The 14,780-nt window shown below is 41.2% G+C and overlaps 1 protein-coding gene across 1 annotated transcript; it reads right to left on the reverse strand.

Annotated features, from left to right (window-relative positions):
* Positions 1-978: 978 nt before the first annotated feature.
* Positions 979-11,888, reverse strand: LOC133454770 (amyloid beta A4 precursor protein-binding family B member 1-interacting protein). The gene is made up of 3 exons (XM_061733493.1): positions 11,775-11,888; positions 10,018-10,444; positions 979-2,734 (listed from the first exon to the last, which is right to left on the reverse strand). Exons 2-3 carry the CDS (start codon positions 10,335-10,337, stop codon positions 2,272-2,274), a joined length of 783 nt encoding a protein of 260 aa, XP_061589477.1. The 5' UTR covers positions 10,338-10,444; positions 11,775-11,888; the 3' UTR covers positions 979-2,271.
* Between the last annotated feature and the right edge of the window lie 2,892 nt (positions 11,889-14,780).

The following is a 14,780-nucleotide window of genomic DNA, read 5'->3' on the forward strand; positions in this document are numbered from 1 at the left end:
CCAAAAGTGGTGATGGAGGAGCCGTTAGCGGTGCTTAACGGTGGTCCGTTACCTCGGGTCGACCGGTCTGTGGCGGTTGGCGGTAGGAGGCTCAGCTGGGAGCCAGAGTCCACCAGGAAACGTTTTCCTGATGCAGAGTCTGCAATGAACAGCAGCTCTTGACCGCCGATCGCTGCTACTGAGTGCTGGTTTCCCGGCGGCTCGAACCGACACGGAGTGACCCAGCGTCTCGCCTTGGCGCCGGAGAGTTGATGGAAGAAACACAGATGTCCCGCGTCGTCTCTGGGTCTTCCCTGCAGCCACCACCGCCGGGTCCGCGTCCTCCAAAGTCGATCGCTGGGGGTTTGTTACGACGTGATGAACGGCCAAACTCCAGGTAGCGAGCAGGACTCGGCCCGCTTCCTCAGCCAAGCCGCGGTAGTCGGCCGTTGCAAGGCAGCTGGAGTTCGCCAGCACTGCGCGGGCGGGCGTGGCAGTTGCCGCAGGAAAATATGTCGGAAAAGGAATCCGCCATCGTCAGGGCCGAGCAGTAAAACCATTTTGTCCATCAGATCCACCGCCGTCCTGTCACCCAAGCCCGGCAGGGAGAGTAGTCTGTCCGCTCTCTCCGAGGCGGAAAGCCTGAACCTCCGGAGGAGCAGCTGTTTCAGCGCGGCGTACTTGTCTCATCGCGTGGGCGCACGAAGCAGCTGCAGGGCCCGCCGAGTGGACTGTTGGCCCAAAGCAACGACGACAAGATGATATCTGGAATCATCTTCCGTGATTCCCCGCAGATGGAACAGCGCCTCGATGTGCTCGAACCACTAGCCTGGGTCCTCCTGCCAAAACTCAGGGAGCCTCAAAGCCGCAGCGGAACTTGCGGACTGCGGAGGCTGATGAGATGAGGACGAGATGTCTTCTGTTTCCTCGAACATGTTCAAAAAAGGGGTCGCCAATGTGGCAGGATGAGGCTCGACTCAGAGGTTGGTAAAACAGGACTTTATTCCCAGACAACGGAATCTAACTGCCACAGAAACTGACAGTTGACAACTAACAGCTGACAACTCAACAGAACACGCGTTGCTAAGCAACCATAAAACGCCTTGTGACCACGCCCCCTTCCCTACAGTCCTGATGGGTGCGAGATCCATAATTGTGTCCGCCACACAATATATATATACAGTATATATATATATATATATATATATATATATATATATATATATATATATAAAAATAGGCCGCCAGACTTATTTTTTGTGCTTAGCTTATATGTATAGATATAAGAATAAGGGTTAGCAAATAATGTGAAGTAAAAAAGTAGCTTAATTTGAAATCACTAGGTGATGTTTAAGTGCTTAAAGAGATTTGTTTAATCCTACCACATGAGTTTCTTAATAACAGTTTAGTGAATTTTCAGCTTTGGTATATTGCGTCTAAAGAGAAGTAAAAATTATAAAATGCACAAACTCAGAGGCAAAAGATAAATTAGCCAATATCTGAATATTTATGAAACTGATGCTTTTTTATGTTCTTTGCTAAGGTAAATGCTTATATTTGCAACCCAAACAACATGCAAAACATGGCCAAAGCTCGTGGTACTCCTCTGGGACCCCACATCAGTCGGCTTGTCGCTGGCGTGATCGTATCAGCGCTCAACCTGCAGGGCCATGTGAACTTTTTCTTGGTGGTGTCTTGAAATGATTTGTGGTGGCTCAAGGGTTCGTTTCCTCAAACCCCGCCAGAGGAGGTGCAGAGCTTCATCCGCAGTGAGACCTTTCATTTTAAAAATTGTTTTGTATTCATGCTCAGATCCTTCTAAGTCAACGCACAGCCAGTTGAGACAGTCTTCCAGTATAATTGGCAGCGCAGCAAAGCATATTCTCTTTAAATTATACATTGATTATGTGCAGTCATGGAGTCATGCAGCTGTCTTAAACCCTGACACACACACACACACTCACACACACACACACACACACGCGCAGAAAATAAGCCTTGATATTTGAACTATACCAGGTTATTTAGTTTGTGTTTTTCTTTTTACAAAATTTACTGCCGTGTTTAGTCACTTTATTTTATCTTTTTATTTGGCTCAGAAAAGATTAGAGAGTAGTTGTAATGCTGAAGGAAAGAAACTGATTATAGGCCAGTTACAAAGTGCTTCCACCTAAATTAAGGGTTGTTTTTGTTGCACTGATCAATTTAAAGCACTGAAGCATACATTTTATTTTAAATCATAGAAAATATGACGTATTAACTCATATTGACGATCTTGTTCTGTGTCTGAGTTCAGAGAGACGAGTGTTCAAACAGGATGACCGTTGATTGGCTGGAGAGGCTGGAAAGCCTGGAGGGCCTGAAAGCTCCTATCCGGGAGTAAACATCTACATCTGAACATGCACCCCATGACAGGTGAGGGCTGGGCGGGGTGGTGTTGATTACTGGCAGGGGGAGAGGGAGTGATAGCACACGCGGTGTTTGAGGGAGAGATGGTGTTGGGTGGACAGCTGGAAGAGGCAGTGCAGGAGTAGGGAGTGAGAGTATAGGTTGAGGGGGCACAGGTGGCGGTGGTACTGGGGTAATGACAGCGGGCGTTACTGCAGTTACTGTTTGAATTGGAGGAGTATATTCAGGGGCCGTTCCATTCTTCACAGGCACGTCCTGAACAGATGTGAAGGGTTTAAGAGTATAAGTGGCTCTGTAGTAGAAGCTGCTGTACTCCAAACCATGGCTTGCCCTGGCCAATCCCAGCCTGCAGAACACAACAATGAACAAATGTGTCAAGTCAGCACCATTTCTTTTTCTTTTCCATTGTTTACCGCACAAGTTTGACTCATATTAAACAAATATAAAATAACCACAAACAACATCAGACAATAAACTTAAACTTAAACTTAAACTTTATTTATTTATATAGCACCATATCATACATTTAAGAATTGCAACACATATAAAATGACAATCAGAAAACACAATTTAAAACATCCCATATGACCCCACCCCCCACCCCCCACGCATACACACACACTCACTCACGCTCATACACATGTGCACACACTCTCACGCCCACACACACACACACACACACACACACAGTAAGTGGACTGGTGACATGGCTTAGCACTAACGATCCAGGTGAGGAAAACACTACCTATGGGTGGCCGTCCACACCGAGAGGCTCCACCGACCATGACCACAAGGAGCATCGCCACGGAGACCCCCCCAACCTGGACAGACCACACACAGAAGGTGGAGTCCCACCCCCAGCTACCCAGGCCTGAGGGACCCCCATGACGACACCCCCATGGGCAGAGCAGGCACACCTCCCAGTTTGGACGACCCCCCCGAGGAAACAAAAATAAAACACAAGCACTTTGGTTGAAATTAGTATCCATGTAAATGTCGTCCGTGCATCTGGGCAGAAGTGGTTAGAAAGATCTGGTTAGCTTGCCTTAGTGCAAAAACTGGAGGGTTGGAAAGAGTCAAGCTTGTTCCAGAACTGGAAAAAAAAAAAAGTCTGGGTATAATCTGTTGGAACAAATGTATGGTTCAGATGTCAGCTCAATATAATGAAACTCAATAAGATTTCATTTTTACTGAATGATAGACATCTTACTTTTAGCATTTTACTGTACAGTATGTTGCTATTATGAGGTAGTATCTGCAAACGTATCTGTAAATTTATTTTTTTTAAGATACACATTTAAAAATACACAAAATTATATATATATATATATATATATATATATATATATATATATATATATATATATATATATATACATATAAATAATTTGAAAATAAATATTAGTTTGCAAATGCTGGTTTAACAAATTAACCCACCACTGGAACCTACATAACCACTCGTAAAATCTGCAATATAATCTTGAAAAAGTAAAACAAAAACAAAACCAAGAACCAAAAATAAAACTCAGAGTATATTGAGTCTTGATGTGACCGTTGAATTAAGATGGTATTTTCACACGTCTAATACCTGCTGCACCCAGCCATAAGATTTCTTCAGTGTTGTCATCTATGGTAAGCAGACAGTCAGAAGAACGGGCCAGTAAATTATGAGGTCCTTGGAAAAGGTTCCCAAAATCAAGAGACCCATTAAAACTGTTTAGTGCGAATACATCAAATGTGGAATAATAAATATATTACTCAACTAGAACATCAAATAACCCCCCTGCTACGTGACTCTTCTGAAGACTGTTATTTCCTTTTGGCAATTTTTTGGTTGGTTGCACATTATTTCATCCATTTCAAGCTCACAGAAAGTCTGTATATCTGAACAGACAAGTTGAATAGATCCTATACCCCTTAATCCTTTATATGGCAGTCAAATCAACTCTAAAGGCTTATGGGAGAATATTAAAATGCCTCTATTAATATTGTAACTTAACTTTTTTTGAAATATGTATAGACTGTAGTCCTACTGAAGTGACCAAATATGACCACTTAGCTAATAAGTCATACCTTCCTCAAGTTTGGAAACTCCAACAAGCCGCTACCACTCAAAATACCGGTCATCTTTACAGAGGTAGATGATGTCAAAAATTCCACATACGTGACTTTAGTTTAACATTTTGGCATGTTAGTGGATATTTATGACTCCAGTTCCAAAAAACCTGGGACAATGTAAAATTTAAAGAAAAAAACATGTCTCGCAAATCACATAACTGACAGTTCCCAGTAGAACATAAACAACATATCAGATGTAGAAAACGTCATTTGACACATTTAGCTATTTCTTTAAACATATTAGTTAATTTTTAATTTAATGGCAGCAACACATCTCTAACAAGTTGGAACAGGGGATAGAGAAGTATTTGGCATAAATCAAACACAACTGGAGGAAGATTTGAAAACTAATTAGGTTGATTGGCAACAGGTCAGTAACATGGCTGGGTGTAAAAGAAGCATTGAGAAGAGGTAGATAATCTCAGTTATAAATGTAGACGGGCACAACCAATCTGTGACAAACTACGTCCAAAAATGACAAAGACTTTGTAGATTCCACCATCTCCAGTGTCCAATATAAAGACATTCAGAGAATTAGAGGAATTGTTCTGTGCAAGGGACAAGGCTAAAGGTCAAAACTAGATGCTCGTGATCTTTAGGCCACCAAGTGGCACTGCATTAGAAACAGACATAATTCACTATACTGGAAATCACGCCATGGGCTAGAAGCCCATTCCAGACATCACTCTCTGATCACCATTACTTTACTGTACAATCCACAAATAAAGCTTATGGCTCTTTCATTCAAACAAGAAGCCATATGTGAACAGGATGCAGAAACACCACCATCTTTTCTAGGCCAAAGCTCATTTGAAATGGTCTGAGTCAAAATGGAAGACTGTTCTATGGTCAGATGGATCAAATTAGAATTTTTTGTTTGGAAAAATTACCATTATCAAGCAGCCCATGCCTTTGCCCTTCTGTCTGGCTTGCACATCTGGAAAGGCACCATAAAGGCTGAAAGGTACCTAGAGATTTTAGAGTAACATCCCATCCAGACATCTATTTCAAGGCAAGTCTTGCATATTTTATAAAGACAATGTTAAACCATGTTAAACATTCATGACATTGTGATTTAATAGGAGAAGAGTCCCAGTGCAGAATTGGCCTGATTCCAGTCCACACCGTTCATTAATAAAAAACATCTAGCATATCGTGAAACAAAAATCTGGCAAGAAAGGTCCAGTTGATCAGCCATAATCCTGAATCAGACAAGATTGGGACAACATTCCTCTCCTAAAACTCCAAAAACTGGTTTCCTTTCTTCCCAGATATTTACAGACAGTTGCTAGTAGAGGAGATCCTACACCCGTAAATATTGTCTTTTTCCAACAGTTTTGAGATGTTTTGCTGCCTTCAAATTCAAAATGAGATAATGTTTTGAACAAAATGTCAAAATGTCTCATATGATGCTTATGTTCTATTGAGAATAAATTATTGGTTTATGAGATTTGCAAATCATTGCATTCTGTTTTTAATTTACAGTTTACACAGTGTATTAGCTTTTGGGGAATTGGAGTTATAGTACGCACAGCCAAAGCTGCATATGTCCATTACTTTGATTATAACCACAGGGGAAAAAAGGTTTGATTTGATGATGGTTTCACACCATAATGTGACTTACTGCTTGGTTTTCTTCAAAAGAGTTGGCTGGGGAAACACTAAAAAATAACTAACTATGGCAGTGATCATCCACTAAATTAGTTTTCTTACACTTTTTGCCTCAGGCTCTGCATGTACAAAAAGGGGCATTGTGCATAATTTTACGTGTTTTTTTCCCACAGGAAACTCTTTAAATGTTTGTTTTTTGCCTTGTTTTTTTACACTGTCTCATGAAACATTTTGCCTGAGTTTAACTGACTGGTAATTGCAAACACAATCTCAGTAAAACTGTTTTCATTGTGCCAACTAACAAAAATGAAGAAATTTAAAAACATAAATATAAATCATATGGGCAATCCCAATAACCCCATAACTTCAATTCTTTTCCTATTTTTTTTTAAGTAAATAATGATATATTCTTCACACAAAAAACATAGGAATGAAGGTACTGTAAATACACAAACATTTGCTCAACTGTATATATACTAAAAATGTTCATCCATCTAACCATTTTCCTCCACTTATCTGGGAAGGCCAGCAGTCTGAGCAGAGATGCCCAAACTTCCCTCTCTCTAGCTCTTCCTCCAGCTCCTTTCCGAGGGGAGTCCGAGACGTTCCCAGGCCAGCCGAGAGACATAGTCTCTCCAGCGTGTCCTGGGTCTTCCCCGGGGTCTCCTCCCGGTGGGACATGCCTGGAACACCTCCCTAGGGAGGCGTCCAGGGGGCGTCAGAAGCCCAAGACACCTCAGCTGACTCCTCTTGATGTAAAAGAGCAGCAGCTCGACTCCGAGCTCGTCCTGACTGACTGAGCTTCTCACCCTATCTGTAAGGGAGTTGCCAGCCACACTGCACAGGAAACTCATCTTGTACCCGCGATCTTGTCCTTTCAGTCATTACCCAAAGTTCATGACCATAGGTGAGGGTGGGAGCATAAATTTGAAAAATTTTGTAATTTTTGACCTTTAGAAAACTTTTTGGAAATGATTATGAATTGTTCCTCTGACAACGTGCATGAATAGATCCCTGTATTTTGCTCCAAGGTGTCACAGTCATTTAATTAATATCTCATAAAATGCATCCAAACAGGACATAAAAAAATAAGACTATGGCCTATTAGAATTTTGACCATTTGGTAAACTATGGGTTTACCAAATATTTTTAAGCTGCCTTTAAAATACCTGGGCAGCCCACTGAAAACATTAAAGGGGACCTATTATGGCATTTAATGTATATGTTAAACAGGCCTTGAATGTCTTAAAAACAATCTAAAGCTTGTTTTTTTTACATAAATCGGAAATTCAGCCTGTCAGCCATGTCTCTAGTTTTACCGCTTCTAACCTCATTTTCTGTGCTGGATTCTGAGGGGAGGGGAGGCTATGATAATGAGGCTCTGCGCTGATTGGCTGCCTGAATGATGTGTAGGAGGAGAGGGAACAAAGCCTCTCCGGGCTGAAGAGCCGGCTGCGTACACAAAGCGTGTCCCATGCGAGGGAGCTTCGGCGACAAAATAAATTCCATTGCTTTATTTTTTTTGTATTGGACTGTCCTAACTGGCCGCGAGTTTAATGGTTTCAGTGTGGACAGAGAGCGTCCGATGTCCCGCAGCTCGACGTGATAGTCGGACGCTCTCATTCAGTTACACGGTGTAAATGGATCTTAAGCCTGATTTACGGTTCTGCGTTAAATCAACGCGTACCCTACGCCGTAGGCTCTGCGTTGGTGTAACGAACCATAAATCAGCCTTTAGTTACCTGAAGAGGGAACGGGTCACCTCGTCTTCACACTAATTCACACAGGAAGATTTAATAGAATTCTAAACAGGTACACCACAGTTATTTACTCCAATTCATCATTTCATTTCTTATGTTACAAGACAAATGAATCATGTTAACTGTAAAGAAATCACAACACTGAATTTTCACAAATGGCAACTTTATTGTTAAAAAAATAAAACATAAGTTGTATATAAATAACATGTATGCACTATTGCTGGCTCAAGGAAGGACCGTGCGTCTTCTGAAGGTGTCGTTGAACAGCTTCAGGTGCATTGATTGGAAGATCTGAAACCATAAACAGAAGAAAAATGTATTACTAATAGAAATCTGGTGTTACCTAACGGGTGAGTGGCTCCATTAGGGAACAATGGAGCCGCCGAGTGGCCCCGGTGCTCCGGAGCTAAGCTAAATACTTAGCCCATGCAAAGATCATACTTGTAGATAAATATAAATAACATAAAAAAATAACTTCACTTACCGCTGACTCGTGTGCAGTTGCCGGGTCCGTACTGTGGGCACTGATCCTTTTATGACGGTAAATGTCGATGCAAAAACTGTCCCTCGCTGTGGAAGCAGTCACCACTTCTAAACAATGGCGGAGCTCCAGCCGGCGGAGAGGGAGAGCTGTGGGCGTGGTTTCAGCAGCGGAGGCCGACCTATGGAAATCTGCTCCCGTCGTGACGTCACGATGGGAGCAGATTCTGAACGCCTCATAGAAGTCACATGACACTGGAAGATTCAGCCATGCGGGGTGTACTGACCCTGCAGAATTTCGTGGCATTTCATCTTTTCTGTGTTGGCAGGGTGACAGGAGACCACTTTATATATGTTAAAACAAGAAAAAATGTGTTTTTCATAATAGGTCCCCAGAGTCGGCGGCAGAACAGATCTAATTGGGGGGCACATAATAACCAGCGGGGGGGCACAAACTGCCGTTCAAGAACGCAATATGATGTAAATGCTTAATATGAGTTTGCCATCAACGATCACAGCAAACCAGTTTCAATTACACAACATACTGCAAAATCTCTTTTTAATACACACACACGTGTATTGTGCACCCAAACTGCAAAAAAAAACAAAAAACAACGACGTACAGGCCACGTCTCTCCCTCCCTCCCTCGCCCTCTCCATCTCTCTCTCATACAACGCATACACATAAATATGTGAACGGTGAATCTCCAAATTTAATTTGACGAAATTAGACAGACCCAAACATTCCACATTTGCGTAATAATAAACGCCAAGGCTGGCGCCATGAAGTCAATTAAATGCATGTCTCACCTTTAGAAGAGTTGCACATCTTAATTTTCCTATTTCACCATAGATCACACTTTTTAAGTGGCCTTCTTTATATTTTAGCGTTATTTCCGCGTAGATAAGAGTGAGTTTGATGCTCCTTAACAAGTTTGGTCCGCGGATCAACATCAACCCAGCTCCCCCAACCCTTTGCTCACGGTGGCTGATTTATGGTTCCACGTCACACCAACGCAGAACCGACGGTGTAGGGTATGCGGCGACGCACACCGCACCGCGACCCTACGCCGTCGATTTAACGCAGAACCATAATTCAGGCGAAGCTGCAGTCTGTCTGCGCTGATACTGACACACCGGGTCGGAGCGGATTTGGTCATGATGTTTAACCTGTGTTTTGTGATTAATAAGCACGGGTTTTAATTAAATGTAATTTACGAAGGATGATTTCACGTTCAATAAGATAAGTAATCAATAAAATACAAAGTTTGCAACAAAGGCTTGGCCTGCTTGTGGGCGAGTGGAGGGGGGCACAATTACTCATTTGGGGGGGCATGGCCCGCGGATGACCCCCCATGACGCCGACCCTGTAGGTCCCCTTTAACACTGTGGGAGAAACACTGTGTATACTGCATATGACTGCATATAAGACTAGACTGAAGTGGTAGCCCACACAAATGTTAGCACTGCTATCCTACTGCCATCCTAACTTCACGTAGACAGTATATTGTCACATTATTAAGATGACCCTTCCAGCTGATATGCTGCTCCTCTACAATAGCTGTGAGAAAAACAGATGGGTATAATACCAAAGGAAACTTTAGTGGGATTTGCTCACAAGGAATGACAATTAGACTAATGAAACTGTTCATTTACACACCTGTGTCTCAGCTGTAAAAGTTTGTACAGCAGCAGCAGGATTACGACTCCTGCCAGAGTCACCAAAAGCACTGCCACCCTTAAGTCCAAGTTCCAGCATGATTTCCCTGCAGGTCCAGGTGAGCTGCAGCTCCTTGGGGGCTGGGGGGTCTGCAGCTGAAGGGGCTCTTCCATTCCCTGCTTAGGATTGATTATGGCCTTGACAAAGATTGGCTGGATGGTATCAAAGCGGATTGGGTGCGGACTGTTAAGAAAAGCAATCTTGGCCTGGGGATGGATCTGAAGAGAGATGGAACTGATTACCGGATGGCCAGGCTGCATTGCGTCCGGGTTTGATTAGTGGAAACTGCGGTGGAGTCTTTAATGAAGTTATCCATCCATACCCAGAAGTATGAGCAGGAGTCACCAGGAAGTAAAATTCAGCAACTCTGCAAAATAAAGGTTTTTGATCACTAAATATTGTCAAATAAAGACTTGTGTACTACAGAGGGCATTTTCTATTTATGCCATGTTTCATCATTTTCCTTTCTTTATTTCAGTTTTAAAAAATTGTATTGCACATTATGAACTTATAATATTTAAAATTTTTTACAATATAAGGTACAAACATGGCCAAAATTGTTAGTATCGACACCGACAATGGTCACTGAAATAACCTGTAAATTAATGAAAACTTCAGTGAACATCGACTGTAGTTCAACAGATTTTTTTTACAAAATAAAACAAATGAAACTGGCCTGGACAAAATAGTTGGTACAGCTAGAAAAAAAAATGACGGTAGTGACATAATTTCATCCATCCATCAATTTTCTATACCAATTTAATTCCTACAGAGTCACGTGGGTGTGCAGAAGTCTATCTCAACTCACTTCAAACAAAAGGCAACCATAGTGATGTGAAATTAAATCATATCCTGTGTAAAAGGTTAAAAGGAATCACTTTGGTGGTTTGGTATCATAGAGTTCGCCACTCTGAATATGTGCCAGAGGAAGTTGAGATGTTTTCTTAGGGGATCAAAAAGAAAATTATGACAAGCATATTACAAGGTAATGGTGATGCTCATATGGATTTATAAGTAAAGTTTTAAGATCATCTCCAAGCAGCTTGATGCTCCTGTGGCAGTTCAGCAGACCGAAATTCAGTCCAGATGTTGAGTGTCTACAGGACTGTTTAGTCCCCATATGTCAGGTTCTCCTTCCATCCTGTATGTGGAAATGCTAATGATTGTGTAATGAGAAGCTTCTCACAGTACGAGTAAGTTAAATAACTTGTTGTAATCTGAAAGATATCAATCACTCCAGTGCTTATCCAGTGGGAGGCTCTTACTGTTACTGCTAAAGTAAACGTCAAGTTAAAGTCAGGAGATGACTGTTCTGCTCCAGGGACTGTGTATTTTTATGATGTGTACATCAAACAATATATGAACATGTATTTTTCAGCGCATGTTAATGAAACAGGAACAGAAATACTGTTCCAAAACAATGTTTCAACCTAAGCAATTCAGATCTGTATAAAACACCTAATCCTAAACATATTACTTGACCGTTTACAGTGCCTTTAAATAGGTGAATTATTTTATAAACGTAATCACACAAAGCCCAGAAAGACATATGATTATTTTAAGATTAATACACATTTAAAAAATGTAGTATTGAGCATATTAAAGACATAGCCTAAGAAGCAAAGCATTCTGTTCATATCTAAAACTGCCCCTCTTTTAAAGCTGTTCTTAAAATTTACAGGAAAACTCAAACTTACATTGTTCATATGTGGAAATGTTGGAGACAAATTCAGTTGAAAAACAAAAGGAAACCAAAATTGAGAAAAATGAATACAGCAAAAGCTCTGGTGAAGAACTGTGTAGCTTTCCAGGACCAAATGACAAATCTTAAGTACACACCAGAGGAGAGGAAGCCATTGAAAACAGCAGGAAACAGTGCACTTCCCTAACACACAATGCAAAAATGTGATTGGAGAGAACTTCCTATTGCCATGGTTACAGGAAACTGGTGAAGGATATCTTTTTTTATAGACTCGATAGGAGTCTGTAAAAAACATTCATGACCACACTGATTTAGACATAATACATGGCAACGGTTCTCTCTAATGTTTGTTTCTTTTTTTCATTTTTGATAAGCTCTAAACTGCATCATCCATATATGTAGAAATGAAATCAAATGAACCTTTTTATCATGTCATGCATAATATACAGTAGTGGAATCACATCCATGCTACCTAACCTATTTATCTGAAGTTTATCAGTGTAAAAGAAGAATAAAATAACACAAGTAATTTGAAAGGGAAATAGCTTCCTTTCCAAGCTGCACATACATCCAGTTAAAGTCACAGACGGATGTGTGAAAAGACTGGTTACTATCTGATAGAGCTGGTCTTCAGAGGGCAAATAAATGAGACACTAAAAAATGTACAATTCAACACAACTCAACTCTCATTTATTTGTCTGTGAAGTTTTGATGCCTGGCCAAGGTGAAGGAAAAGGTGTATTCTCATTTGATATCCTCAGTACTCACGCAATTTCCTGATGCTTAATAGAGGAATTAAATTAAATGATCTATTATCAGAAGCCCAATTCGTGTTCAGTGGGATGAGGTTGGGTGAGACTGTCGGTGTGGTGTGGTGTGGTGGGTTATTAAGGTAATTAGTTCTTACAATGTTGGATTAAAGGAGCATGAGGCAGGATTGAGGCAGGATTTATGAAAAAAATTTGTATACGTTTTAAGTTTTCTAGTAATAATGTCAGATGAAGCGTTCCAAACCAAAAAGAATGAGCCTCTAGTGTATCTCTCCGTTGCCTTGAACAGGCTGTGTGCTGCAAATTGTGCTTGTTTTATTATTGTTTTGTGGCTTTATCATATGCAAAGTCACATGCCATCTGAAGATATTCAAGCTGACACTATGCAAGATTTGAGGGAATGTACACTGAAGAGGCCTCAGAAGAACTGAGAAGGGCCCCCCGGCCTGTTTCCTTATTTCCACTGAGCAGTTCTGGGCCCTCTTCAGTTGCAGGTCCAGAGGAAAATTATACGGTTCGGTTACATACAAAGAACTAAAACAAAAACCACCTGAATGACCACCATTGCTGTTGTTTGCAGCATCACATTTGTTGTCATCACAATAATATGAGGCCACAGTAGACATTTTGGTCTAAGCCCCATATGCCCAGTGGTGGTCCAACTTGCAGCGCGAGCCCTCACCTGAATTGGCCGGTCAGTTCTCATCCTTCTGTACCATACCGGCCCGGACTGAACAGCTCAGTGGAAATGGGGCTTCTCCCAGTGCATCCAACAGATGCTCTACTGTATGTAGATCTGGGCAAGCCAGGCTGATGCCATGGGCTCAAATCGGATGAAAACGTTAAAAACACAGATCACAATAAAATACAAACATAAAATGGATTCAGATGGAGTCAGATTCTGAATGTGCTTTGCATAAGGCTCTAAAAGAAAGCCAATGATTTTTTTTTCAAAATGGACCTTGACCTTTTCTGAGTCAAGACCCCAGGTATAATCTGTCTGATGTTAGGGAGTCCTGGATGTTTCAGAATGCTGGACTTCTGTAACATGCCAGACTCTGTTATACAAAGTAGACACCACATCCTTGAATCTGCCAATTTAAAGACAGGGAAAAAGACACTAACTGTTTAATTGATGTGTAAAATGCCCATGTTAATGGTTCTACACCTCTCAGCCCTCCCAGTCCTCCTCACTCCACATCAGTCAGCTTCTCTACGTCCTGGTGGCTATCAGTGCTCCCACATGTGGGTCTGTGGCCTTGAGCCTCACGCTGTCAGATCAACTTTCCACGGCAGACGGCACAAGGTTATCAGATAACAAACCTCGGCCATTATTGGCCTGCAGTTGTTCAGCTGTCCACATTCATTGTCAGTCATCCGTCCCTTGCTCATCATCCATCAAGTTGACACCACCCTGCAGCCAGGTGGAGCGGTGTGCAAATGCATGCAGACACACTCACAGCTCAAGCTTTCTTCCCTGAAACACGACTCCTGACATTTTGGGGAATTTGGTGTTTAGCTGTCTTAGTTATATAAGATATTGACATTGACATTGACTTTTTAATTCCCAAACATGTCAGTGTTTCAATAATTCATTTATTCGTTGTTTCACGTAAAGCCTGCCAATTATTTTGCAAAAAATAATTGGCAGGCTGATTCTTCAATTAATGGTTCAGTCAATATAGCAAAGCTCTCATAAAATCCCAAATAGCCAGATGACGCTCCAAAGGCTCAAAAATCAGCACCAGAGGTGTAGTTCTTCCATTTTTAGGGCCCGAGCACTTACAGTGTGAAGGCCCTGTTGTACAGGTATCTGTAGGAATACTTTTTTTTTTTTTTTCTCTCATTTTTCTTCTCGTTTTTCTTCTCTCGAAATGAGGGCTTTTTTGCCCCCCCTAAACGTGCCCCAAAAGTCACCAAATTTTGTGATGCGAGCCAGGCCTGGCGAAAAATTTGATATTTAATGGTTTGCATTAATGGGCGAGGCCTGGCTTGACGTACATGCACGAAAATCGGTACACACCTGTATCATGTCGCAACTAAGGCCTATATATGTGCATTGTTACTATATTTAATATATATACATATATATACATATATATACATATACATATATATATATATATATATATATATATATATATACATATACATATATATATATATATATATATATATATATATATATATATATATATATATATATACGCATACATACAAATACACATACA

Source organism: Cololabis saira, chromosome 11 (genome assembly GCF_033807715.1).
Source record: "Cololabis saira isolate AMF1-May2022 chromosome 11, fColSai1.1, whole genome shotgun sequence".
Lineage (NCBI taxonomy): Eukaryota > Metazoa > Chordata > Actinopteri > Beloniformes > Belonidae > Cololabis > Cololabis saira.

Bases quoted from the DNA above. Each gene is read 5' to 3' on its own strand.
- LOC133454770 (XM_061733493.1), bottom strand. From the start codon at position 10,337: ATGCAGCCTGGCCATCCGGTAATCAGTTCCATCTCTCTTCAGATCCAT. The intron at 2,735-10,017 runs GTGTGTAAATGA...TGTGTTCTGCAG, and splicing joins CTTTTACAGCTGAGACACAG to GCTGGGATTGGCCAGGGCAA.